The sequence below is a fragment of the Chiloscyllium punctatum genome, chromosome 15, assembly GCF_047496795.1.
Source record: "Chiloscyllium punctatum isolate Juve2018m chromosome 15, sChiPun1.3, whole genome shotgun sequence".
In the NCBI taxonomy this organism is placed as follows: Eukaryota; Metazoa; Chordata; class Chondrichthyes; order Orectolobiformes; family Hemiscylliidae; genus Chiloscyllium; species Chiloscyllium punctatum.
This window is the reverse complement of record NC_092753.1, coordinates 70,423,739-70,449,561: the sequence shown is the minus strand read 5'-3', so window position 1 is coordinate 70,449,561 and position 25,823 is coordinate 70,423,739. Positions and strand designations below refer to the sequence as shown.

The following is a 25,823-nucleotide window of genomic DNA, read 5'->3' as shown; positions in this document are numbered from 1 at the left end:
TTGCTTTTATTGGAAAACCATCACCAATTATTCAAAAGTTTGATAATTTAAAAGTTGAATCTGTTCCATTCATAAATTAACATTGCACATGTGAAATTAGTTCAGCCATTCTACACAAGTATAATACTGTTGCTGAAAGCATAATGCCCAAACCTCAGTCACCCACATTTAACCAACTAGTTCATTGTGCCTGCTCCAGAGTCAGGGTGTAACTTCTATATTCTGTGACCCTCTCCATGAACTCACAGCCATGCAATCTCTTCTGCATGGTAAGTAAAAGACTATCTATTTCAGTAAATATTCTGGGGAATTTTACCAAAATTAATGAGGTCAATTCAATATGGCAAAAACACTGAGCAATGGATATTGACAAGTATTATATTCATTTCAAGTACAATGCTTATGAGTGCACAATATTAATCTTGTACTACATTCCTTTCATGTATTATAAGATAGTTCTCAGCTACCAATCAGAAAACAAGTTTCACAAACGATCGTAATATACTTCTATTCAAATGGCTCTAATCCACTGCATGCAAATATATTCATCAAAGTCATTGCTAGGCATGGAATATTTTGAATTAAGGATGCGATTGCAGATTAATAATTGTCATACTTCACATATATTAAAATCAAAGTAAGTTCATGTATCTTATTGAGAGTACCTTTGGATTGTTTTGTATCCATGGCATCATGTTTAGATGTTTTTAAATTGTTGACAGGTGTGGTGCTGGAGAATGGTGCCTCAGATTCTGGAACTTATTCAAAGAATACAAAGAAAACATCTCTGTGATCAACTCAACTGCTGTGCACAATAGTACCTCTGGTAGAAGATAAACACTGTAGTTTGCCTAATATCATGCCTAATTTATCAGCCAAAAAAAACAGATGCAGTGGCAAACATTGCAGAATATAATGATCAAGCCAAGCAGTGCACCTAAATAATCCATCTATATCAGTTCAAACATTTTAATTAATTTTGAAAACATTCCAATTTCACTTCCATGCAAAATTTAGACTTACTATTACAGTTAATGTGAACATGACCATTGAATCCTATCTGTCAGAAGCTTCAAAACAGCAGAACGATTGTTCTTGAACATATCTTTGAGTCATATAGACTCAGTTTTCTAACTTATTATTCTGTACTACTATGCAATACTCATTGCAACAGTTCAGTCCTTCAAGGGCATGGAAGTGTATAGCCTAGTTATACTGACAAAGTGACATGAGCTGCATACTAATGGCGTATGTGTCATTTTCGAACAAAGTGAAAATCCATGCTATCCATTCTTTTTTATGTACTACCTGAAATCTGCTTCCTTTGTGTAGAATCAAATTCATCACTTTTTTTTGATGTGGTAGCTGATGAATCGACAGTGGGGTGAATCTCAGGTTCTGTAATTTAGCAAGAGAAAATCAAAAGCAAATTCTGTCATAAGAACATAAAAGTCTAGGAGCAAGTGTAAGGCCATAAACAAATCTGCACGTCCCTTCAACGAAGTTATATCTGAACACCTACATCAAAACCACTTCACTGCCCTTTTTTCATAGCCCTTGACTCCTTTAATATATGAAAGTACATGAAAGATTGCAGACTTGCATGTACTGAACAATTCTGCATCGTTTACCTTTAGGGGAGAGAATTTAGAAGAGTTACCACTCTGAAATGTATCCGCTTATCAGTCTTAAAGGGCTGAGCTCTCATCCTGAGATAGGGGCTCACTAATCAAGCAAAACAACATCTGTATTGTCAAGCCCTCAAAAAACTGTATATGCTTCAATATGATAATTTCTCATTCTTCTGAGCTTCAATCTATGTAGGTCCATTCCTCTACTCATAAGACTGCCCACTCAGCTTGGAATCATTAATCTTTGCTATACATCTACAATGGGAAGTATAGTCTTCCTACAGAAGGAAACTGACACTGTATCATACTTTAAGTTTATCTACAGTATGGAAACAGGCCCTTCAGCCCAACAACTCCATACCGACCCTCTGAAGAGTAACCCACCCAGACCCATTCCCTGACATTTACACCTTATTAATGCATCTAACACTGTGGGCAATTTAGCTGGCCAATTCATTTGACCTGCACATCTTTAGATTGTGGAAGGAAACCAGAGCACCTGAAGGAAACCCACGCAAAGACAGGGAGCATATACAAAACTCCACACAGACAGTCACCCAAGGTAGGAATTGAACCCAGGTCCCTGGTGCTGTGAGGCAGGAGTGCTAACCACTGAGCCACCATGCTGCTCCAAAGCAACGTTTAAGCGTGGTTTTGTCAAAACCTGAGAAAATGCTAATTGATACATTGCCAAATGGCAGGAAATAGAGTCATTTTTCACATTATAAATTTACTGGCAAGTGAAAACATGAAGAAATGAACTATATTGCATATGAACAAGTAATGCATTTAATGAATGAACTACATAGGGCTGATATAGAGTCATAGAGATGTGCAGCACCATCCAACCCATCCATGCTGACCAGATATTCCAACTCAATCTAGTCCCATCTGCCAGCATCCGGCCCATATCCCTCCAAACTCTTCCTACTCATATACCATCCAAATGCCTTTTAAATGTTGCAATTGTACTAGCCTCTACCACTTTTGGCAGCTCATTCCATGTATGTACCACCCTCTGCATGAAAAAGTTGCCCCTTAGGTCTCTATTATATCTTTCCTCATCTCACCCTAAACCTATACCCTCTAGTTCTGGACTCCCCAACCCCAGGGAAAAGACTTTGTCTATTTACCCTATCCATGCCCCTCATTGTTTTGTAAACCTCTATAAAGTCACCCCTCAACCTCTGACGCTCCACAGAAAACAGCCCCAGCCGGTTCAGTCTTTCCCTCTAGCTCAAATCCTCTATTATGATATAAAAGCAGACAAAAGAGCAGATATTTAACCCTTATTTACATTGGTTCATTAGATTGTTATCTTATTTCATTGGTTTATGATTATTTAATAAACTGACAACTGTGATATGTAAAGTAGGTCACTTGGTGCCAATACTCCACACCTGGAGAAAACTGAACATATTTTAGACAATTGTTCTGTTAACAGCAAATTAATTTATTTAATAAATTGTATCTAAATACCAAGATTATTTTATAATTTTAAATTGACTACCAAAGAAATTTAAAATTCCTGCAACAATCACTAAGAGGTTTGTTTGGTGAGAGTTCAATTTTGTCCTATGTGCCATCCTGCTAGTGAATAATTGCAGGGATTCAGGGTTTGATAGTCACCCTGTTATCCTCTAACCCTTACCAGCAGAGAGTATCCAGATAAAAATGCTTAATGTTTACAAAAGGCCTTTAATACTCGCTATAACCAGGTCTCCAGAATCTCTCAATATGATTGAAATGTCACCTCAATTGTTTCATGTAGAACATGAAAGAAACTAATGAAAAGAAGTTATAAAATTTACAAAACGATTCATTCAGCTGAAAAAAGCATCACACATTAAATTCAAGTTGATTAAGACAAACGCAAGAAGTACATAATCATTCAAATGTAATCATTAAAATGAAAGGTTCGATGGAGAAAAACGAGAACAAATAAAGCATATGTCAACAAACAGTGGATGACACCTTCAAAACTGGCATTCAACTTTAGTTGGCATACTTAATAAAGAAGAGTATATTGACCCTACAAAACAGCTCATCCAACTATCTAAATATTGCTTTCTATAAATGAATTTCATGACTACATCATATCCATTACTACAACTACCTGTGAATTCTTGGTTGTCCATGGCATCAGATTCAGAGGTCGTACGTAAAGTGATAATATTTGAGATGATGGAGGTTAATATCCCATATTCTGCAATGTAGTTTGGAAAAATGAAATAAGTTGTTTGACATTATGGGATAAATGACATCAACTGTAGTAAAAGACATTTATACTTGCCATTTCAACACAGTTGATTAATTGTTCAGAAGTGGAAAAAGACGTAATGTAATAACCACAGAACGAGTCTGTAAAATTGGTCTAAATGTGAAATTTAACTAGTGAGCATCCTTGACAAAACCATCACAAACTGACTACTAAAAAATAAATTACAATGATTGATTTATGAGCTTATTCAACACAAAGTCTACAAAATGAGATTGGGACATCAATTTTGGGACTTTTGCAATCGAATTTGCTTTCAATAAAAATATTATCTAAACAAACGCATACTCCTTTGGACTTTCCTTGTTCAGTCAGTGTATTTCAGGACATGATCAGCTAAGTAATTACACTGTCATCATAAACCTTTACAGTTGTGAACATCATTACTTCAAAAATGGACAGCTTTTACTGCAGGACTCAGAATAATTATTGAGGCTATTTGTGAGTCATGGCATATGTATAGCATCTAGATCAGAGAAAGGTGAATTAAAATGGTTTGTAAGTAATTTATGTTTGAGAGTAAATACCACAGCCATGATTATTGGAGCAAAGCAATCAACATTTTTGTGACTGAGACTATTAACTGGCAGTATAAATGAAGGCAATTGTTTCAAATGCATACAATTTTGATTAATGATTTTTTCTTGAACCATTTTGAAACCCTTATTATGTAAAAAGTGTTATATAAATGGAAATCGTATTGGTTTGTGTGTGAAAAATATTATGGTACATTATCCCAAAAGCAAAATTAAGGCATAACTGAACAAACTTAAGATTGAAGCTTCAGCTCAGCACTAAAAGTCAAAATTTAACAAAACTCTCAAGTTTGCTTTTTAACCAAAATTTATGCGCTGTTACGTTTTCTTTCAATAACCTCATTAGTGACAGTTTAATAAAGAGCTGGGGAACACATGTAAGGCTATTTCATCCTATTCCCTATAACATCAAGTTAAAACAAAGTAAAGACTAAGTTCTTAAAAAGAGAGGTTTATAAAATAAAGTGGGGCATGGACAGGATGAATGGCCAAGCACTTTTTCCCAGGGTAGGGGAGTCCAAAATTAGAGGGCATAGACTTAAGGTGAGAGAGGAAAGATATAAAAAGGACCTGAGGTGTAACTTTTTCACACAGAGTGTGATGCCTGCATGGAATGAGCTGCCAGAGGAAGTAGAGGAGGCAGGTACAATTACAATTTAAAAGGCACCTGGATGGGCATATGAATAGGAAGGATTTAGAGGGATATGGGCCAAATGCTGGCAAATGGGACTAGGTCAGTTTGGGATGTCTGGTTGGCTCAGAAAAGTTGGACCAAAAGTGTCTGTTTCTATGCTGTGTGACTCTTTGGCTCTATGAGACTAATGTCTTTCAAATTCTACATTGGATCCATTAAGTTTTCCTCTATGGATGTTTTCTTCCTGGAATCAAGATCTTTCCACATCTTAGGAGCAAATTACTGTTGATGCTGGAATCTGTACCGAAAACAAAAATGCTGGAAATCACAGTGGGGTAGACAGCATTGGTGGAGCGAGAGAGAGCAAGCTAACTTTGAGTCTAGATGACTCTTCATCAGAGCACTGTTGGCGTGCTCTCTCTCCATGGATGCTGCTTTACTCACTGAACTCCAACATTTTTGTTATCAGCTTTTTCCCGACATCTTTCTCCACTAAAGATACAGGACTCAGTCACTATAGCATGTTCCTTAACAGATGCTTCTGAATTCATTGAACAATCAATGCAATTTTCATACTCAATAGTCATGGTATTCTCTGCTATTGCTATTTGCTCTCTGTCCACTCTTCTCCCAAGGTGACACTGAGAATCTTTGTTATTTACACACTGACTCTAACCTGGAATAGTAAATTTAGCTTTTGACTTGATCTAGGCAGCAAATTTAAGGTGGACCAATTTTGTATTGTTATTTGCTACTGTAAATTTGGAATATAATAAATCTTAAAACAAACTATGCTTCGAAATTTATGATGCGTACACTGCCCTCAACTTTAGTTTAAATGCCTTTTTTTTACACGCAAGCAAAGTGCAGCCAGATATGTATCTGATTTACTAAATCTAATATTCACTGGTCAAAAAATAAAGCAGAGTTTAAAAAAGCCTGAAGGGAAAAGCAAACCAGTATTTTGCTGCTGGTCGCTTCTAACAGTGGACCTCTGGATCGCAGTTTCAAAACAGATGGCAACACCCTCACAGGAAGTAAATGAACAATGGTTTTATAAGGACAAATCCGTTTAAAGAGCTAACAATAGAACCAATGCTGTTGTGACATTAGCTAGCAGAGATCATGAAAAGAAAACAAACTGTTCAGAGATAGTTGGGTGTGGAGGGGCTGAATGACAGATCACAAAAGCAATGTACCCTTCGGGTAAAAGGAGAGACATATAGATAGAGAACAATTTCATGTGACATAGAGCTTTTCAGACAGAAAATTTAGATCCTGCTGAATAGCGTGGATTGAAAAGATAAAAGCAGAGTGACCAATTTATGGGATGGATAAGAAAGAATAGAAGTAAGAATGTAAGAAAGAGAGGAAGAGTCTTTTGAACAAGAGGATGGCATAAAGAGAAGAAAATCCCTGTCATGGAACAAGATTTATTGGGGGGTGAGGGTGTGGTGATGCATGATATCTGACCCTATGGGAATCATACTGGACAGCTGCTCTTATGGGTTAAAAAGGACTTTCTCACTCAATGCCACAATAGTTCAATCAACATTGCATAATTTTGGAGTACTGTTACTTAAGTTACATGGGTTAAAATAGAATGATCAAAAAGAATGTTCATATAAATAGATGTTTGGTAGTACAGAACTTGAGTATTGTTGAAAAAACACATTTTTGAAGCTTTTTTTGTCTTGCTCTAATCAGAACAGTTCAGATAAATACAAATTCATGGGGGAGATCAACATTGATACTGCATGAGAGGAGTGTCCTGATTGGTGCACTCTTCAATGCCTCTATCAATTCACACTGATCAACAGTTAGCAACCAAGTCGTGGTTTTAATTTTCAACCAGTAGATTGACTCTGATTGGTGAGGACCTCGTTCTGAGAAATTAACTATGGAATGGCTGTCAGCTATTTTATGGAGTTCAAACAAGTGCAATATGTTTACATGTTCTGTCTGTTTGCAAATAACAGGGCCCTATGTATTAATCTATGTAGCTTCTATTACCCATAAGTTTATCACATTGAGCCCAACTGACAATCCTAAATTGGTTGTCAATGTAATTTCTCACACACTCAGGATTGTCCAGCTTATGTAGACAGGGTGACAGTGATATAGTGCTAATGTCATCACACTAGCAATGAGTCTCGCACAAATGCTCTGGTATCATGGTTTGAAATCCCACCATGGCAGTTGGCAGAACTTAAAAATATTGATAAATTTAGAATTACAAATGTTTTGGTTGGAAGAGCAGATACAGAAATTAAGTCAAATAAATAAGTGCATCACAAAGCTGAAAACACCAACAAGGGGATCGAAGAACTCCAATGTGTAATCAAATCATTTAACATTGGAAGCACACTAACTACAGTAATCTGAATAGGAAAAGAAGCAATCAGGGTAACACACAAAGGGACATGATCGGAATACTTGCAAATGTCAGGAACCATCATAATCTAGTAAAGGGCTATATGATGGATTGTGAGAAACTCCTCTGCAACATAAAAGGATGTACACCATTGATACTGCAGATGAGATGATTGCCGTGGCTGGATGAGGTGAGGTGCTTTCAAAGACAGACCAGATGCCACTGTTGCACATCAGGGGCTCCATTAAAGGGACAAAAAGGCCCCAGCATGAAGGAATGCGCACCAGGTTAAGGGTATTTCACTTTATAATGCACTAGTAAGAACATGTCAGGCAACTCTGAAAACCCATAATAATTACACCTATTCTATAACCAATGAGACAGCAAGATGTATGAATATATGACTCAAATTGCCATCAGGGAAGAAGTCACTTGGAATTCTGTTTCCCTTGCAGAATAAACCTATTGTTTGTTTAAACCAGCAATCATCTCCATTTGCAGTGTCATTTTGGATTACATTGCAAAGTTAGTCTCAATAATATTTTTATGGTCATCAATAGTGATTTTTAAAAATAAAATCCCATCATTTGACTAATACCCTTTAAAGGGAGGAAAATTTGTCATCCTTACCCAGTCTAGCCTACATTTGACTCCAGACCCACAGCAATATAGTTGAATCTTAACTGTCCATTAAAATGGAAGGTTTGTTTTCAGACATTTCATCACCATACTAGGTAACGTCATCAGTGAGCCTCCGGTGAAGCACTGGTGTTAGTGACCTGCTTTCTATTTATGTGTTTAGGTTTCCTTGAATAGGTGATGTAATTTCTTGTGGTGATGTCACTTGCTGTGGTGATTGCATTTATTGTTCTTTCTCTCAGAGGGTGGTAAATGGGTCCAAGTCAATGTGTTTGTTGATAGAGTTCCGGTTGGAATGCTTGTGAGTGTCTCTGTTTGACTTGTCTGGGGATGGATGTGTTGTCCCAGTCGAAGTAGTGTCCTTCCTCATCCTTATGTAAGGATACTAGTGAGAGTGGGTCATATCTTTTTGTGGCTAGTTGATGTTCATGTGTCCTGGTGGCTAGTTTTCTGCCTGTTTGCCCAATGTAGTGTTTGTTACAGTTCTTGCAGGGTCACAGATGAGAATCCCTAGAAGCATGGCATTCCAAACGGAACTCTATCAACAATCACATTGACTTGGACCCCATTTACAATGTTCTGAGAAAAATAACAGGAAATGACATCACTACAGTAAATGAAAAGCAGGTCACTAACACAGAATTTTGCACATGATTCCCACTACATGATTCAGCATGTATCCATATAATGTTTGTTTGTTTCTGTGTGTGTGCGCATGTAGAAATGGTTATTACTTTTCTGATAATCTAACAGTTCTTTCTGTAGAGCAATGATGCATGAGGAGGCAGAAGAAAAGAGCAAGAGTCGGCTCATTCAACATCTTGAGCCTGCTCTGCCGTGCAGTATGATCGTGGCTGAGGTCAGTTTCCTAATCCGACCTCCCCTTGATCTGTTTAGCCACACCTATATCGACTTCCTTGAAAACACAATGTTTTGGTCTGAATCACTTCGGTGATAGTGAATTTCACAGGTTTACCATTTTTTGAGTGAATAAATTTCTCCTTCTATCAGTCCTAATAGGTTTATCACTTCAACTGGGGTGGCACGGTGGCTCAGTGGTTAGCACTGTAGCCTCACAGCACCAGGATCCCTGGTTCGATTCCAGCCTCGGGTGACTGTTTGTGTGGAGTTTGCACATTCTCCCTGTGTCTGCGTGGGTTTCCTCCCATAGTCCAAAGATGTGCTGGTCAGGTGAATTGGCCACGCGAAATTGTCCATAATGTTAAGTGTGTTAGTCAGAGGGAAATGGGTCTGGGTGGGTTACTCTTCGGAGTGTCGGTGTGGACTGGTTGGGCCGAAGGGCCTGTTTCCACACTGTAGGGAATCTAATCTAAACCTGTGCCTCACTGATGATGTTACCTGGTATGGTGACAAAATGTCTGAAAATGAAACTTCCAGCTCAGCAAGCAAATTTACATCCAGAACCTCAACCTGAGCTACAAATCTTCTCAAAATTCGCTGTCCACTAAAATGACCTAGAAAACTATTCAGGTCAAAGGCAACAAAAGCTGGACTGGTCAGCATTGCCAACATCCCATTAAAACAAAATATTTTCATGTAATATACCAAAATCAAATAACAGCTACATAGTCATATTATACTTGATTTAAGTGGATTTATAAAGGATTCAATATAGAATGAGAATAAAGAACAATGGATGTGATACAATATATTTTCTGAGCAAACTACTTCGTTAAAAAGCAACGATAAAACAAAATCAGTTTACGGCTCAAGAAATGTATATTATATAAATATTCTTGTTAATTGTTAATTGAAAATGAAATTTACTGTCAAAGTGAATTAGGAATTCTAATTAATGCTATTATTATAACACATAGTAATTATGAACATATTAAACTATGATATGACACAGTGAAGAAATCATACATATCTATTTTACATATATTAATGGCACTACCTGGGAATTGTTGGTTATCCATCTTATCAGGTTCAGAAGCAGTGTGTGAAAATGAGTCTTTGGTGAATGGCTCCTCATGTTCTGTTTTTATTCCCGGAAAAAATACACCTTTTAACACATCTGAAAACATTTCTTCAAGAGGGAACAAAGTACTCAACATCTGTAGGAAAGCTTAATTTGGCCAAAAGAGCACAATTCATGCAAACAGTTGGCAGACTAAATTTCAGATAAGGAATTGTGTAGCAGCTGCACCAATATACCTCATTAAGCAACAGTACATAAAATCCATGCTGCAACACAAATAAACATATTTTGCACAGTGTCTATGATCAAAGCAAAAGGTGTTGAAATAGAAGGTACACATAATATTCTACATGATGCAGGTAACCAGCCAAAAAAGACACATGGACAAACAACATATTTTTTCCAAGCAATGATTTGTCTCTTATTCGAATAACATGTTGTACCCATGCAAGATAGGCTTTACTTATCACTGAACACAATGCTTACAAATGCTCTGCTAAGCCGTTGAGCAGACAATGCACTTTGTGCTGGTGCATGCTCATATGTGACAAATGACATTTCTGTCAGCAGTGAATAAGCCATTGAGCATACCGTACTGATGTTTATATCTGCAAATAATATGCAAAATGAATATGCTCATTACAGTAGCTACAGCAAAATTGTTTCCATGCTGTATTTGCTCAGCTACCTGTGAACTGTTCCACGTCTGTGACATCAAGTTTGGAAGCCAAATTTGAACTGGACGAAAATGAACTAGTAGCAGAAGGAAACTCAGGTTCTGCAATGTGGTTCACAGAAACAAAAAAAAATGTCTGATTGCTAATAATATATAAATTCATAGTAATTGTGTTAATGATTTTATGAAGGTATGAATGATGGTAAACAACAAAAGACCTGGCCCATCATCCCGCTCCACACAGTTATAATACCTTGTGTATCACAGTATACACATTCCAACCTCTCCAAAAAACCAACTCCTATAAGACACCTAAACCAAAACTCAAGGTAATTTGGGCAACAACTCAGAAATGTGCCCATCTAACAACTTCTCATATTCCCACCCCAACACCACCCCTCAAACATGATAACTAGTCAAGAAGTTCACTCTAATCATGAATTATTTCCAGTACCTACCTTTTAGAAGAGATAGCAAAGGACAAAACGTCACCAAATTGACAGTAAGTAATTAAATAAGAATAAGCTATCAATTGATAGTATTTCATTTGGCTAAATAAAATGCGCTCGGTCAAAATCCATGACAAATACATTTTAATCTCGTGTAAAGACTTCAGGTTAAGGACAAAAATATTAAAAAACAGCATCTAAGAGATGGATAGAGTACTGAAAATTCATTCAATTTTGAAATGCATAACACGTCTTGCATAAACCATTTAAAATTATTTTAAGGCAAAGGCATGCACTTAAACTGCGATTTTTGGTTTTAGACCCAAAACTTCCTATTGTTTAATAATCAACAGAATTCAACCAATGAGAGCCAATTAAAGGAAACAGAAAGTAAGAAATAAGATTTCAAAATATAAACATGAAACAACACTCTTCAAAGAATACTTAATATTTCTAATCAGGATCCAAGAAATAAATTAAAATAATGGAACCAGAAATATGTCTATCCAAACCACCAAAAGTAAATAGCAGCAATTTACCAACTGAGACACAGCCAATTATAGAAAACAAAAATTCTTCCCATGTGAAGTAACTGTTTCCTCAGTTAGATGCAGCATATTGGCTAAACAATCTTCCTGGCTGAAATAATGAGCCTGGATTTAATTTAATACTCAGGTAATACACTGTTTTAAAGTAATATCCTGACTACAGATATGCTACTTGACATTTAGCAACAGTTGCATTTCTGGTAAATGCAAAATTATCGATGCAATGTTTCTTCTAAGTTCTACTAATCATAAAACTTGATTTGCAAGGACTTACTCATATTATTACAGTATACCAATCTACAATGTAGGATGCCAATATTTCTAGAGGTAGCACATCTAATTCTCTATAAAACATAGTTCTATGATGCAATTATCAAACTACCAGTGAATAATTACATGTCTGGAGCAACAGGTTTACAAGATGGATTGACAAATGATATATTGAAGGATCATACCTTAGATTCTGCAATTCATTTTCAAAAAAGCAAATAAAACTGACATGCACACTATGATGAAAATCAAATGTAATATTTTTCGGTGATCAAGACGTTGTCCAGACCAGTATAATAGAATGGAGCATAAACAAGCTATGTAACAAGAGTGACACAAAACAGCTTTGAGGTAGCAATGCCACAATGCGAAACAGACATTTAAACTTGACAAAAAACAGAAGTTGCTGGAAAAGCTCCGCAGGTCTGGCAGCATCTATGAAGTGAAATCAAAGTTACCCTGCTGAGCTTTTCCAACAATTTCTGTTTTCGTTTCTGATTTACAACATCCACAGTCCTTTTGAATTTTATTTAAACTTGACAGTCTGGGAAAGAAACTAAGGAACTATTTTGTTCCAAATAGAGAAAAGAAAACATAGACACAGACAACAATGGGCATTCGAGGGCCTCAATTACTATGGATGTTAACTGGAAAACCAGCTAACATTTGCTTTGCAGTGGCACTCTCTGCGCTCATGCTCAACTTCTCCCCACCCACCCTTCAGTTTATTCTGATACTTTCCTTCCAATGCTGGTATGACATTTTAATTTTCCTATTTTGTACTTTTCTCCCCACCAATTCTCACTATTGCTACTTCTCTTTTTATTACATTCTATTGTTAAAAATTCTTATGTCACGATGTCCTGTGGAAACACGTAGCAGTCCAGAATCCTCAGAAAGTACAACAGTTGGGAGATTGAAGCAAGAAGTGATATTAAAAGGGGAAACAAAAGCAGCAGTATGTTTTGACCATGAATGGATGGATAGATATGGTAGCTGCCCTGTAAATCAATGGCTGCTTGAACAGGAAGTCAGCATGCATACAGATGATGTTCAGAAAGCTCAATAGAAAAACTAAGACTTCCACATGGAATATCTCATGGCACTAATTACTCTAAAGAATAGGATAAATGGGAAGAAAATTTCAAAAAATGGAAGAATTGACTTCTATAAGTTTTGTTCACATGTAAAAGTCTCAGAGGACAAAACACCTTTCCATACTTTGGTTAGGAACTAAAATCGTGAATTCACCGGAGATACGTCCCAAAGACCAAAAGTAGAGATTGCACTGTAAAGAACTATAGTACTTCAAGTTAGATCAAGAGAGGTTTTCTCATCTTGACCACATACTATTGCTTTACTAGGACCTTTTTTAAGCTGTATTTTTCAATCCTTAGCCTTTAATGCTTCCAGTGTGGATTATGTGCAATATGTAAACATTATAGCATTCTAAAATCAGCATTATAAGCATGTACTTTGAATATATTATATATACACACATATACAAGCACAAGCAATGTACTAGAAATGCCCATAGTCACTTTGAAAAAGATGTTTGCTATTGTACTGTGAATAAAAGACATTAAAACCCCAAATTCCACAATTCAATATAGACATTGCAAATAACATATTCCAATGCCTAAAACTGTGATTGTAACCATTTCAAATGACTCGAGAATGCAACATGTATCATGCACTGATGCAGTAATACACTGCACAAAAGACAAAAGACAGTCTATGTTTATGGCTTCTCATACAGTGTGCTGCCAATTTCAATAAGGTAAGAACAAAATAGAACTAGAGTTCCTGACCTACAAGCAACCAAAATCAGCCCAGTTTTCCTCCACATCCCTGTGGAACCTGTTCAAAATAGTCCGCAGCAAGTACCTGTGAATGGACCATTTGTCTATATATTTTATAAAAAGGAATAAATCATTGGAGAAAGAAAAGAACAAAAATTATTTATCAAAGAAAGGGATGAAACTATAGTTTGTATTTGACTTTTTGGAAGTGAAAAAGATGCCATTCAACGAATAAATAACACAAAATGCATTCACTATGCAAAACAGTTTTTCAATATTATTCAACCCAAGCAATTGTAAAGACCAGTCAAATGTTGAAAAAACTATTATGTAGGTTTCCAATCATCTTTAACTAATTATACAGAATTGTAGTTTACTGCATTACAGAACCATTCTTTTGAGAATTCTTAACCAAATGCCGAGTAGGCAAATGCTTGCGAAGTCACTTTGCACACCAAACTACATCATATAGGCACTTCATGCTAACCTTGAAATTTATAACCTATGAACAGGGTAAAAATGATAGCATATAAATGTGCACAGTACACTGAAAATGCATGCATTATTTACACTGAAAGACGTAACCTACATAGTGATGCATCACTGAACTACCTTTGAATTCCTGATTATTCATGGCATCAGGATCTGATGTTGGATGGAAAGATCCACGGCTGGAAGATGGTATCTCAGGTTCTGCAAGTTTTTTTCAAAAGAAAGCAAATAAACACTCTCAACTTACGCACATTAATTTATGCATGACATTTATGGTCGAGTCAAATTGAATAGCATTGAGTAACTTGGCAATGCACAGCACTGTAGGGCAGTGAATTGATGCAACACAAGCAGACTTATCTTGACTAAGAACAAAAAACAAGTCATTGCAAGCATTCAATAAGATTAAGGAAGATACTTCAGTTCTGCAGAGTAGTGGATGCATGAAATGGGCTTCCAGTCATACAAAACCTGAAGTGAAGTTGCATAATAATTCTTAAAAACAGTTGAATCAAGATTGATATTTCTTTTAGCCAAAAAAAAGTGCTGCCCGGAAGAAATCTTTCCACACTCTGTTAGTGGCTGCAAAAAGTAAATGGGAGGAGTTGTTCTATTGGTTATGAGGAGATTACGGAAATATATGATAAAGGTATGGAATGTGCAGGTATAATTACAAAGAGAAATGAAAGCTCCTCAGTGGAATATAAACACACAGATTATGAGTAGAAGCAGGCCAATTAGACCCTCATACCTACTCAGTCATTCAACAAGGTCACGGTTGAGCGGCTTGTGATTTGAATTCTACATTCCTATTTACCCAATAAATTTTAATGTGCCTGCCTAACAAGAGTCAATCTGTTTCTTAAAAATATTCAATGACCCCCATCTCCACCAACTCAGAGACAGAGAGTTCCAACATCACAGAACTCTCTGATAGCAAAAAAATCTCTGTCCAAAATAGGAGATCCCTAGTTTTTAAAAGAGCTCTCTAATTCTGCACTCAGCAAAAGAGGAAACATCGTTCCCATGTATACCTTGTCAGGTTTTCTCATTTTGGGATTTGTTGCTACCCAAAAGGAATCTGGGTGCCCAGGTTCATAAGTCACTGAATGCTAACATTCAGGTGCAGTAAGTAATAAGGGAGGCAACTGCAAAAGGCTTTGGCTCCAGGGGTAAAGACAATTGTTGCAATTGTGCAAAATTGTCTAATAACTAAGAGAACATGTGAAATAGTGAATACACTTTTGGACTCCGTGCCCAAGGACAGATATATTTCCCACAGAGGGAAGCAATGAAGTTTCAGTCCCTGGCATGGTGGAATTGCCCTCTAAGGTCAGACTGAGAAGACTAGGCTGTTATTCTTTAGCATTTAGAAGAGAGGAGATCTCATTGAAGTGTACAAATCTTTATAGGGTACAACAGGATAGATATAGAAATGATGTTTCTTCTAACTGTGGAGTATAGAACTAGGAACAAAGTCTCAGAATAAAAGGTAGGTCAGCTAGGACTCTGAAGAGGGGGACTTCCTTTGAATCTTTGAAATTCTCTGCCCGAGAGGGTAGTAAAGACTCAATCAATTACTGGATTAGTGGTGCTGGAAGAGCACAGCAGTTCAGGCAGCATCCAACGAGCAGCGAAATCAACGTTTCGGGCAAAAGCCCTTCATCAGGAATAAAGGCAGTGAGCCTGCAGCATGGAGAGATAAGCTAGAGGAGGGTGGGGGTGGGGAGAGAGTAGCATAGAGTACAATGGGTGAGTGGGGGAGGAGATGAAGGTGATAGGTCAAAGAGAAGAGGGTGGAGTGGATAGGTGGAAAAGAAGATAGGCAGGTCGGACAAGTCAAGGAGACAGTAAGTGAGCTGGAAGTTTGAAACTAGGATGAGGTGGGGGAAGGGGAAATGAGGAAGCTGTTGAAGTCCACATTGATGCCCTGGGGTTGAAGTGTTCCGAGGCGGAAGATGAGGCGTTCTTCCTCCAGGCGTCTGGTGGTGAGGGAGCGGCGGTGAAGGAGGCCCAGGACCTCCATGTCCTCGGCAGAGTGGGAGGGGGAGTTGAAATGTTGGGCCACGGGGCGATTTGGTTGATTGGTGCGGGTGTCTCGGAGATGTTCCCTAAAAGACTCAATCAATACTTACTTCAAGATAAAATGATAGATGTCCAGATATTAAAGATATCAATGGGCATAGGGATAAAGCAGGAAGATGACAGTGAGAAAATTGGCCACAATCCAGTTGAATGGCAGAACTAGTTTGAGGGGTTTAGATTACTTACTTACAGAGTGGAAACAGGCCCTTTGGCCCAACAAGTCCTCACCGACCCTCCGAAGAGCAACCCACCCAGACCCATTCCCCTACATTTATCCTTTCACCTAACACTATGGGAAATTTAGCATGGCCAACTCACCTAACCTGCGCATCTTTGGACTGTGGGAGGAAACAGGAGCACCCGGAGGAAACCCACACAGACAAGGGGAGAATGTGCAAGCTCCACATAGACTGTTGCTTCAGGCGGGAACTGAATCCAGGTCTCTGGCACTGTGAGGCAGCAGTACTAACCATTGTACCACCGTGCCACCCCTCAATGGTCTAGTTCTGCTCCTGCTTCCTATGTTTCTATGACTTGCTGGGAGCTTGTTTGAATGCGTTTGAAAGACAAAATGATCGAAGTGTTATTGTGCTCAGTACACAACCAGCATGTTGATACTACAGCTCAAGGGATATTAGGTGAATTAATCAAACCAGTCATCATAACTCAAAAGATACAAATTCTATCTCCATACTGGTTGCTGGTCAGAGAGGATCTACAGTACTGTGTTAACTGTTGGTATCCGCACATCATGAGTGAAACAGTGACCTTGGGAAAGGGATCAGTGAAGAACCTCAAAAATGAATCTTAGCTTAAAGAGCCTCAGATACTGATGCAAGTTTAAAGACCTTGTATGTCTATTATGGAGTAGGGCAGATTTCTTCATCAGCTATCCCTCAAGTTGAGCATGATATCTATTGAAGATCACATGTTTCTTCATTTGACAATATGGTTTTTTTCCTACCAAGATTCTTTGTCTACATGGGGCAGGGTGCATCATGAGTTACTGGAATCCAAAGTGCAAGATTTGTTCTTTTTCTGTCACTCTGCATCACTGTTAAGGAATTAGGACTTGAAGTATAGCAATTTGATGGATAGATTAGTGACTGTAGAAAGCTCCTCCCAATCATTAGTGCTAATGTTATCTGGTTCCAAGAAGAGTTTCAGTGCATTGCCTCTTTGTTCTTCCTTGGAATATTGGTCATTTGAGCATCAAGAAAGACAGACTTTGCAGGGAAAATGATTGTTACCTGTGTGCACTCAATGACCAGTCCATTGAAGAAGGACCTTAGTATTGGTTTGACAATCCTTCCATTGAATGCGGAGAATGTCGCAGAGGCAGTGCTGAAAGAATTTCTCCAGTATTCTTCCATGTGAAACACAGTCCAGGTCTCATTTCAATACAGAAGGATAATAATGACAACTGTTCAGTGCACAAAGACTGCTTTCAAAATAAGAACTCAGTATGTCTGGCAGAAACTTCAGTTCCAAAGAAACATCACATTGGATTCAAAATGTCAACTCTGTTTCTCTCCACACAAATGCTGCCAGACTTGTTGAGTTTCTATCGTACTTTCTGCTTTTATTTTTGATTTTCAGTATCCACAGTATTTTGTTGTTGTTTCAAGTGGACAGTTCTGAATTCTCAGTCATGTCAATTTTTCCTGGAATTCCTCAATGACAGTTTTATATTGTAGAGGACCAAAGGACATGTTTGAAGTATGTAAGAATAGAAATAGACTGAATGATGTGTGGCCTCTCTTTCCTTAGGGGTAATGAGTCTCTGGGACACATTGCAAGCTGGTGTGGCCTTGAAGAGATATACATATTGGTGCCTGACATGGGGCAAAGATCACATCATGAAGAAAGCAAGGAAAGATAACACTTGTTCAATGTAATTGCCCAGATCAGATTCTATTGGAGAAAAACTTTCCAAATTTTCTCTCTTTCTGATCCTGGGTTTCTTTTTTCCTATAGGTTTTTGCCTCTCTAAAAAGATTGCAAATGTATTTGGTTCATGGTGGATTGGTGCATAGTTTCCAATTATTACAAATGTAGGGAAGGCTTGATGTACCAACTCGTCTTTTCTTGCAGAGTATTTGATATGTTTGCTCCTGTTTCAGTATCATTGTGTAAACACACTTGTAGAAAGTAAACATGGTCTATGAATCTCCACATCACGATGCTTGAACTATATTATGAAGAGAAAGAGACAATGGAGAAGAGCACTTTTCTTATGGAAACTACAGAAAGTAAAGGGCAGATTAATATATATGCCATTTTAAATCATCAATGGATAAATTCAAACACCATTGGCTTTGGCTTGGACACAGACTGCACCTTTCCCATTTGGTGAGACAGTCACAGTATGGAGACATCTACAAAAAGATACAACTAACTAAAAGTGGGAGGGATAGAATTATATCTTGGAAGTGAATAGGAACCAAGCAAATACAGTATTTTGTAGTATTCCACCAAATTTGTGGACTTTGACTCATTTACATGCAAGATTTTAGTGTCCATGTAATACGCTTCATGCAAGCGCACTGATTAAATAACATGAGATAATCACACCATTTATTGGCTCCATAACAGTGCATTCAATTAACTCTTAACAGCCAATTATGATGACAAATTGACTTGCTCTGTAAAAGCATTTTGTATACATTGTGTAGTGGACATGCAGCACATCAGGTGCCAGAACACTCAGTTAATAATATCCAAATCTTTAGAAGCTGCAAAAGCATTAGAACTGACAGTTGTTGGTATATAAACAAATATACAACATGCATTTTGCTGCAACTAGGAAAAATCTGACATTCAGGTTAACTCTTTTTCCAACTACCTGAGAACTTCTGGGTTTCCATGGGATCTAAAACAGATGTTGTGCCTGAAGTAAATAAAAATTAACTGTTGAAGGATTTTACTTGAATTTCTGCATGATACATTAGGAGAAAACAAATTACTTTCACAAATTATTTAAATAAACTAACATAACAAGTTTAGTACAGGAAGAAATCATAACATAGTGAATACAGGTCACATTATCAAAATAAGGCTGGCCAGAAATAATTTAAGTTATATTCTAAGCAATTAACTTAGTAAATAGGCATTAAAGCTTACTACTGATAATGAGTCATTAACCACATCTTTAAGGAAATGCTTTGACTCAAAAAATGATGAGTTCAAAACAGCAAGTCCACACATTTAACTATGTTCTTCATTCAGCATCCGAACAACAGAAGCTGAAGAGTGAGATCAGAAGGAAGGGTCACTGGACCTTAAATGTTAACTTTGTTTTCTCTCCACAGACGCTGATTGACCTGCTAAGTTTCTCAGGCAATTTCTGTTCTTGTCGCTGAAGAGTTATATGTGCAGTCATGTGATCAAGGACATGGTTGTCAAACTGTGACTAGCTGTCACTGGCCTTTGCAAAAAGGAAGTTTTGTGCTTGATCACCATTGTGTTGTCTCTCAGTTCCAATATTAGGTTGTCACTGACTAATGTTTAAATAACTATACTTCAGAACACACTACAAGAAAGTTTCATACCGTGATTATCAACTAAAATTTGTCAAAGAACAGATAAAGAAAATGTATTTTTTCCCAAGAGGGAACTTTAATGAAAATGAAGATACTTCAAATCTGTGAGGTTTTCATGCTCTCTAATTGACAAAATGGCTATAGTAACTCCTGTCAAAAGACTTTAATATGCAAAATCTCAAATCTCAAGAACGCTCAGGTATATTGTGTCAAAATGTAATTTCACCAGTTGAAAAAAAAATGAAAATACACACAAGATGCTGCAAATTCATTTGGAACAGATCACAAATAATTCATCACCACTCACAAAATCATCTTTTCTAGAATGTTATTATTGGAACTACCTGGGAGATTCTGCTTGTCCACAGCAGTATGACCAGAAGTTGTACTTAATATAGTGAATGGCAAAGTGGTAGAAGGTGGTGTTGTCACAGGTTCTGTAATGCATTTTAGAGAAAATATATTGAAACAGTTTGCTGATCAAGCAGAGAAACTGACATCATTGGAAAAAGAATTTATCATAAAATTAACTGGAAGTGGAACCTAATTTGCATTTCAACATACAAACACTATGTACTGACAAGTGTAATAATAACATATTGGCCAATTCATAGAACATCCTGTTGTTTACTAATCAGGCTAGATGCTTAAAAAGATTCCAAATTTAATTCCATGAATTGTATTGCAATCTTGAGAGTCCGAATGCAGTTCATGCAAGTGAACAACTAGAATTGCATAAACCCAAGTCTCTTTGATAGCAATACTTTATAAAGCATCATATGGGACAGAGGATGTGGATTTAAATACGTGATCCTCCGTACTGCTGAAAAGCTGGTCTACGTTGTGTTTCATAGGAAATGATAAGCATGGGATCGGCAGATGCCCCACATAGGGAGCATTCCTTCAAACCTTCCTGTAGTGCATCCAAATAGCATTGGTGAAAATCCTAACGCAGTTTACCCCATCTATCTTCTCAGCCACATGCCATGCATTGAAAACAGGATACATTGAATCAGTTCAAAATAGTTGAAACATAACACACCTAAATAAGGTTGATACTATTTTATGAACCAGAAACGTAGCTTGATAAAAGAAATGACTTGATCAGTTGTTCAGTGTTGCAATAAGTATGATACATTAAAATTTACACTTCTAAATTCAATGTTACATCTAAAGTTTCAGTCATGCAAAACAAGCAAATAATGTTACATTCATAGACATAATAGTACACATCATATTTAATGAAATAACACACCCAGGCTTTTCCAATAATTGAAACTACCTGTGGGTTGCTGCTTATCCGTGGTATCAAGGTGAGAAGGGGGGCTTGGAGTGAGGAAAACTGGTATCTGAATTTCTGCAATGGTTTTCAGAAAAGAAGTATAAAATTATCCAAGACACGAAATGAAGCCGCATTATTAGAATACTGATGGCTCCTCCACATGTGTGATAACTTAAGCTTGACAATAACAGATGCAAATTCTCATTGTTTGGCCATAACAAGTTAGGCAGAATCCCTGGTTGTTATCAAAGAAATTATGGCACTCAAATCATGAAACACATTGCCAATGAAAAAAGAAATTCATACTGCATACACGCCATGTTACTATATAAAGCCATGCAACGTTACACAGAGAAATACAAATGTCTGGAAGGTGACACTATATTTCCCTTTTCCCATGGTGAGTGGGGAATATTATAACTGAACAATATGCTTAAATCAAGTTTGATGATTGACAGAAAATACATTTCATGCAAACATCACTGATGGACTAGTTATAGAGCATGTTTCCAAAATAGTACCATAAGCACATTGGAAAATGAATTCAAAGAAAGAATAGATTAGAGAATATTTTCTTTGTTAGCTATTTGTGGTGGCGTTGTGAACACAGATAAAAAATCAGTTATGTTTTCATAACAATAAAGAAACAGCATACAAGTTTTGCCAAGTGGTGTTGGGTATTGATTACATGATACACTTCATGCAAACATCAAATTGCCATATGCTTGATATACTGAAAAGATGCAAACAAATAATTCTGGTTTTTAAACATTTTTAGTCAACTTTTTAAATGACAGCGGTTCAATTAAAACAATAAATCCTAATGTTCTGGCAAGTTAAGAAACTTCATGTCAAGACAATGATTAATTTCTTTCAGCTAGATCCAAAAGTGATTGGATAGTCATTTGTGTGAACTCCATGCTAGACAGCCAAAGGTTAAGAGTATCTAGATTACAATGCACCTATTAAAGAGTTCAAATAAGTTGTACAATTCTACATGAAAAATAGTGAGAAGTAAAAAGAGGGAAACAAATCATTGTTCTGTTACAAAGATCTGTGCTTAAAACATTTCTGTAAACTTTAGAAGTTTTACCTGTGAGGAAAATCACTCAAACTGCTTTCAATCAGCAATTTATAATCTTAAATTATGAGGCCAGGTTCTATCGAATTAAAAAATGTCTATATAATATTTTGATTCAATTCTAAGTATTTGGAAGCAATTCTTCAGAATTTCATTTACTTCAATGTCCATATACGTACCAACGTATGCATAATTTTAGCAATAATCCTGATGAAAAATATCCCTGCATTAACTATTTGAAAAATACTTCTGAACTTGCCTGCTGGATCAGATTTAGGCACAGGTTTTGATGGGAAGGATGGACTGACTGATGATGGCAACTTGGATTCTGTAATTAATAATTGGTCACATCATTAAAAATAAAACTAAATTGCTACATCCTTAAAATTAGATTAGCCTTGAAATTCTGCGGAGTCTGTCTTGATATACTATTCCAGCAGAAGATCTGCAACAACTCACCTCCAACCCTCCACCAAAAAATTATGGAAACCTGGTATCCAGGTTTCAATTAGTCCGCTCAGGACATTACAACCGAACTCTAGTACAACATCCACAAAATTTCAGGACCAATATACAGATGACTTGTAAGAGTAAAGTGCCTTGATAACAAAAATATTTTCAGTAAGTACAATAACTTCCTAAAATATCATTAAAGCAAAATAATTACCAAAATCAATCGGCTATATTTCACAAAATGCCATTAAATTCCATGCATCAGATTTTCTGTTTATTCGTTGATCTAAACTTTATTTGCAGCCAGGTAATAACAAATCATGATGCACTTGAGAATGCATACATGTTATTTTGCACTGATAGAATCCATCAATATAGATATCCACACAGTACATGTACACAAAAATCTGACCAGATAACAGCTGTCATTCTTAGCACAGGTATAGAGGGACTGAGATCCCACACCCACAATGTACCTGAATGTCTGATCAAATATTTAGTAAGGTAAATTTTCAGTGGTCACCCTTACAAGTGTAAATGAAGTGCCCAATGACTGTTTAAAGTTCCTGCCAAAAATTGGACAGTGATGAATGTAGGGAGCTACGGTTGCTAAATTGGCCAAATCAAGTACACACTACAGTGCCAATTGCACTGAGCTGGAACAACTGTGTAAATAACTAGATGCAGCATCAGCTAATTAGCTAGGAAGTGATCAGGGTTTAAATTCCTCCTTTGTATTTAGCAGCTCTTTTACTATGTAATATATAGTTCGGACAGGACCTGACTCAAGCTGTAATAGGTTTGGTACAATAGCTTAATGGTTACATAGTGGTAACAGAACAAATGGCATCCATAAAACCATATTCTAGAAAAGGTTTATGGTCATCAAGAAATAAGTGGGAGAGAACTGGCAGATAAATTTGGCAAGAAAATTGAAAAGAGCCTTTCTCAAAGTTTAACACCACAGTGCAACCATTATAATGCATCAACATTTTGCTTTGGAAAATGTTTGCAATGGCAATCAGTATTAGTTCAGAAACAAATCCAGAACTGAACAAAGCCACTATTCAACTCAGCAATATGTGTGTTATGTAAATTATCAACTACTTTGGCTCGTCTCAAATGTTATAATCTGAACTGGGAAATTACCAATCCCCTTTGCAATTACTGATGTTTCTTTATTCTTGTATACTGCTTCAAAAATCACTTATTTCCCATGTAATGTGGCATATGAAATGAAAAACATACAGAATCCTTGATGTGATCTGTACTCTGACAGTTCGTACAAGAATATTTATTTACACTTCACTCAAGACACTGAATGGAATTCCTGACGGGGTTCAGCCATTTGTTCAATGTAACTGGATGGAAGTTACAGATGGTTAACATGCAGGCACAGCACGCAAACATGTCGGTCTATATTATAACAGAATTTGAGTAGAGCAGCATAGATCCCTTACTATTGAGACCACATCTGGAATATCATGTGCAGTTTTAGCCTCATGATCTATGGAAAGATGAGTCAGCAATAGAGGGAGTGCAACAAAGTTCACCAAACTAATCCCTGGGATGGAAGGAATTCTGTTTAAGGAAAGGTTAAATAGACTGGGTCGTAATTCTCTGAAGTTTAGGAGAATGAGAGATAATCTCATTCAAATATATATAAGTCTTACAAAGATTGACAGAATGGATGCAGGATGGGGACTTTGAACCAAGATACGCAGTCTCAGAATGAGGGGCAGGTCATTTACGATTATGAAAAGGAGAAATTGCTTCACTCAGAAGGTCGAGTCAATGTAAATCTCTGCCCTCACCTTTGCTCTGGATGTAGAATTTACTAAGTGTGATGTCATAAGGCCTTTTAGGATAAGATATATTGGCCATTCAAAACAGTGGGGCGAATTACTTGTGCAGTAGTAATTGGGAAGCTGTAGCCACAGTTATAGCCACTGATGGACCTATTTTGTAGATGCCCATTTAGACTCAAATTTACTTATGATTACACTAAGATACACTGGAATCTGAAAATGTGGATACCTTGCTGGAAATCAATGGAAACAAGGAAAGTTTGGAGCTTATAAAATTGAAACTATCGACCCATCAGCCAGGTCATTAGGAGCAGCAGGTTTAATTTATTATTGCAGAAGCATGACTTGTACTACTGACACTATAAAATACACTCAAACAAACATGCATAATTTCCAATTATATCATATTTAGATCTATCTATATTTGTTTCCTGCCCTCCAAACTTTCTTGGCTTAATTTTACATCTGTTTCCAACCAATGAGGAAATTTGCATGTAAGGTTCTTTAACCTGGAGGCAGACCTTGACTGAGATACATTCAGTGATCCATAGATTGGTGAAAGAACAAGGAATAAATGTGAATACATCTTGAGCTCAAGTGTTCTTGATCCTTTATACCAGGTACAGTATTTGCTTTATTCCCAGATTGTACCAGTCTCTAAGTAAAAGTGCACAGGAATTTTCCACCCTGTATCAGATGCAGCAATAGTGGCTTTAAAGATCAGAATTGCTGAAAATAGTAAGCAGCTTTCCAATAGTAATACTGTAAGATGAGTGCATATGTGAAAATTAGAGGCACATTTGAAATAGTAAGCAAGGTCATAGAAACGAGCCAAATTGAATTTGCAGTAAGACTTCAAGAATTTAAGCAAGATAAGCAAATAGGGCATGCTATTTTTGATCTAATATTCTGCAATGAGCAAATATTAATTAATAATCTTTTAGTAAAGGGGCCTCTTGGAAAGAATAACTATGATTAGATTAGATTACTTACAGGCCCTTGGGCCCAACATGATTAGAAACAGGCCCTTGGGCCCAACAAGTCCACACTGACCCGCCACCCACACCCCTAACAATATGGGCAATTTAGTATGGCCAATTCACCTGACCTGCACATCTTTGGACTATGGGAGGAAGCCGGAGCACGCGGAGGAAACCTACACAGACACGGGGAGAATGTGCAAACTCCACACAGTCAGTCGCCTGAGGCGGGAATTGAACCCAGGCCTCTGGCGCTGTGAGGCAGCAGTGCTAACCACTGTGCCACCGTGCCACCCATGATACATGATAGAATTTCATATT

General features: G+C 37.1%; 1 protein-coding gene across 1 annotated transcript in view; it reads right to left on the bottom strand.

Annotated features, from left to right (window-relative positions):
- Positions 1-25,823, bottom strand: part of abi3bpb (ABI family, member 3 (NESH) binding protein b) — a 330,661-nt gene that overhangs the window by 168,229 nt on the left and 136,609 nt on the right. The window contains exons 12-21 of the mRNA XM_072585416.1: positions 22,521-22,589; positions 21,181-21,255; positions 20,243-20,335; positions 19,202-19,246; positions 14,392-14,472; positions 10,723-10,812; positions 10,011-10,142; positions 3,748-3,837; positions 1,309-1,398; positions 666-758 (exon numbers count right to left, since the gene is read on the bottom strand). Of these exons, the coding sequence (XP_072441517.1) occupies positions 666-758; positions 1,309-1,398; positions 3,748-3,837; positions 10,011-10,142; positions 10,723-10,812; positions 14,392-14,472; positions 19,202-19,246; positions 20,243-20,335; positions 21,181-21,255; positions 22,521-22,589 (858 nt within the window). The remainder of the gene's footprint in view (positions 1-665; positions 759-1,308; positions 1,399-3,747; positions 3,838-10,010; positions 10,143-10,722; positions 10,813-14,391; positions 14,473-19,201; positions 19,247-20,242; positions 20,336-21,180; positions 21,256-22,520; positions 22,590-25,823) is intronic.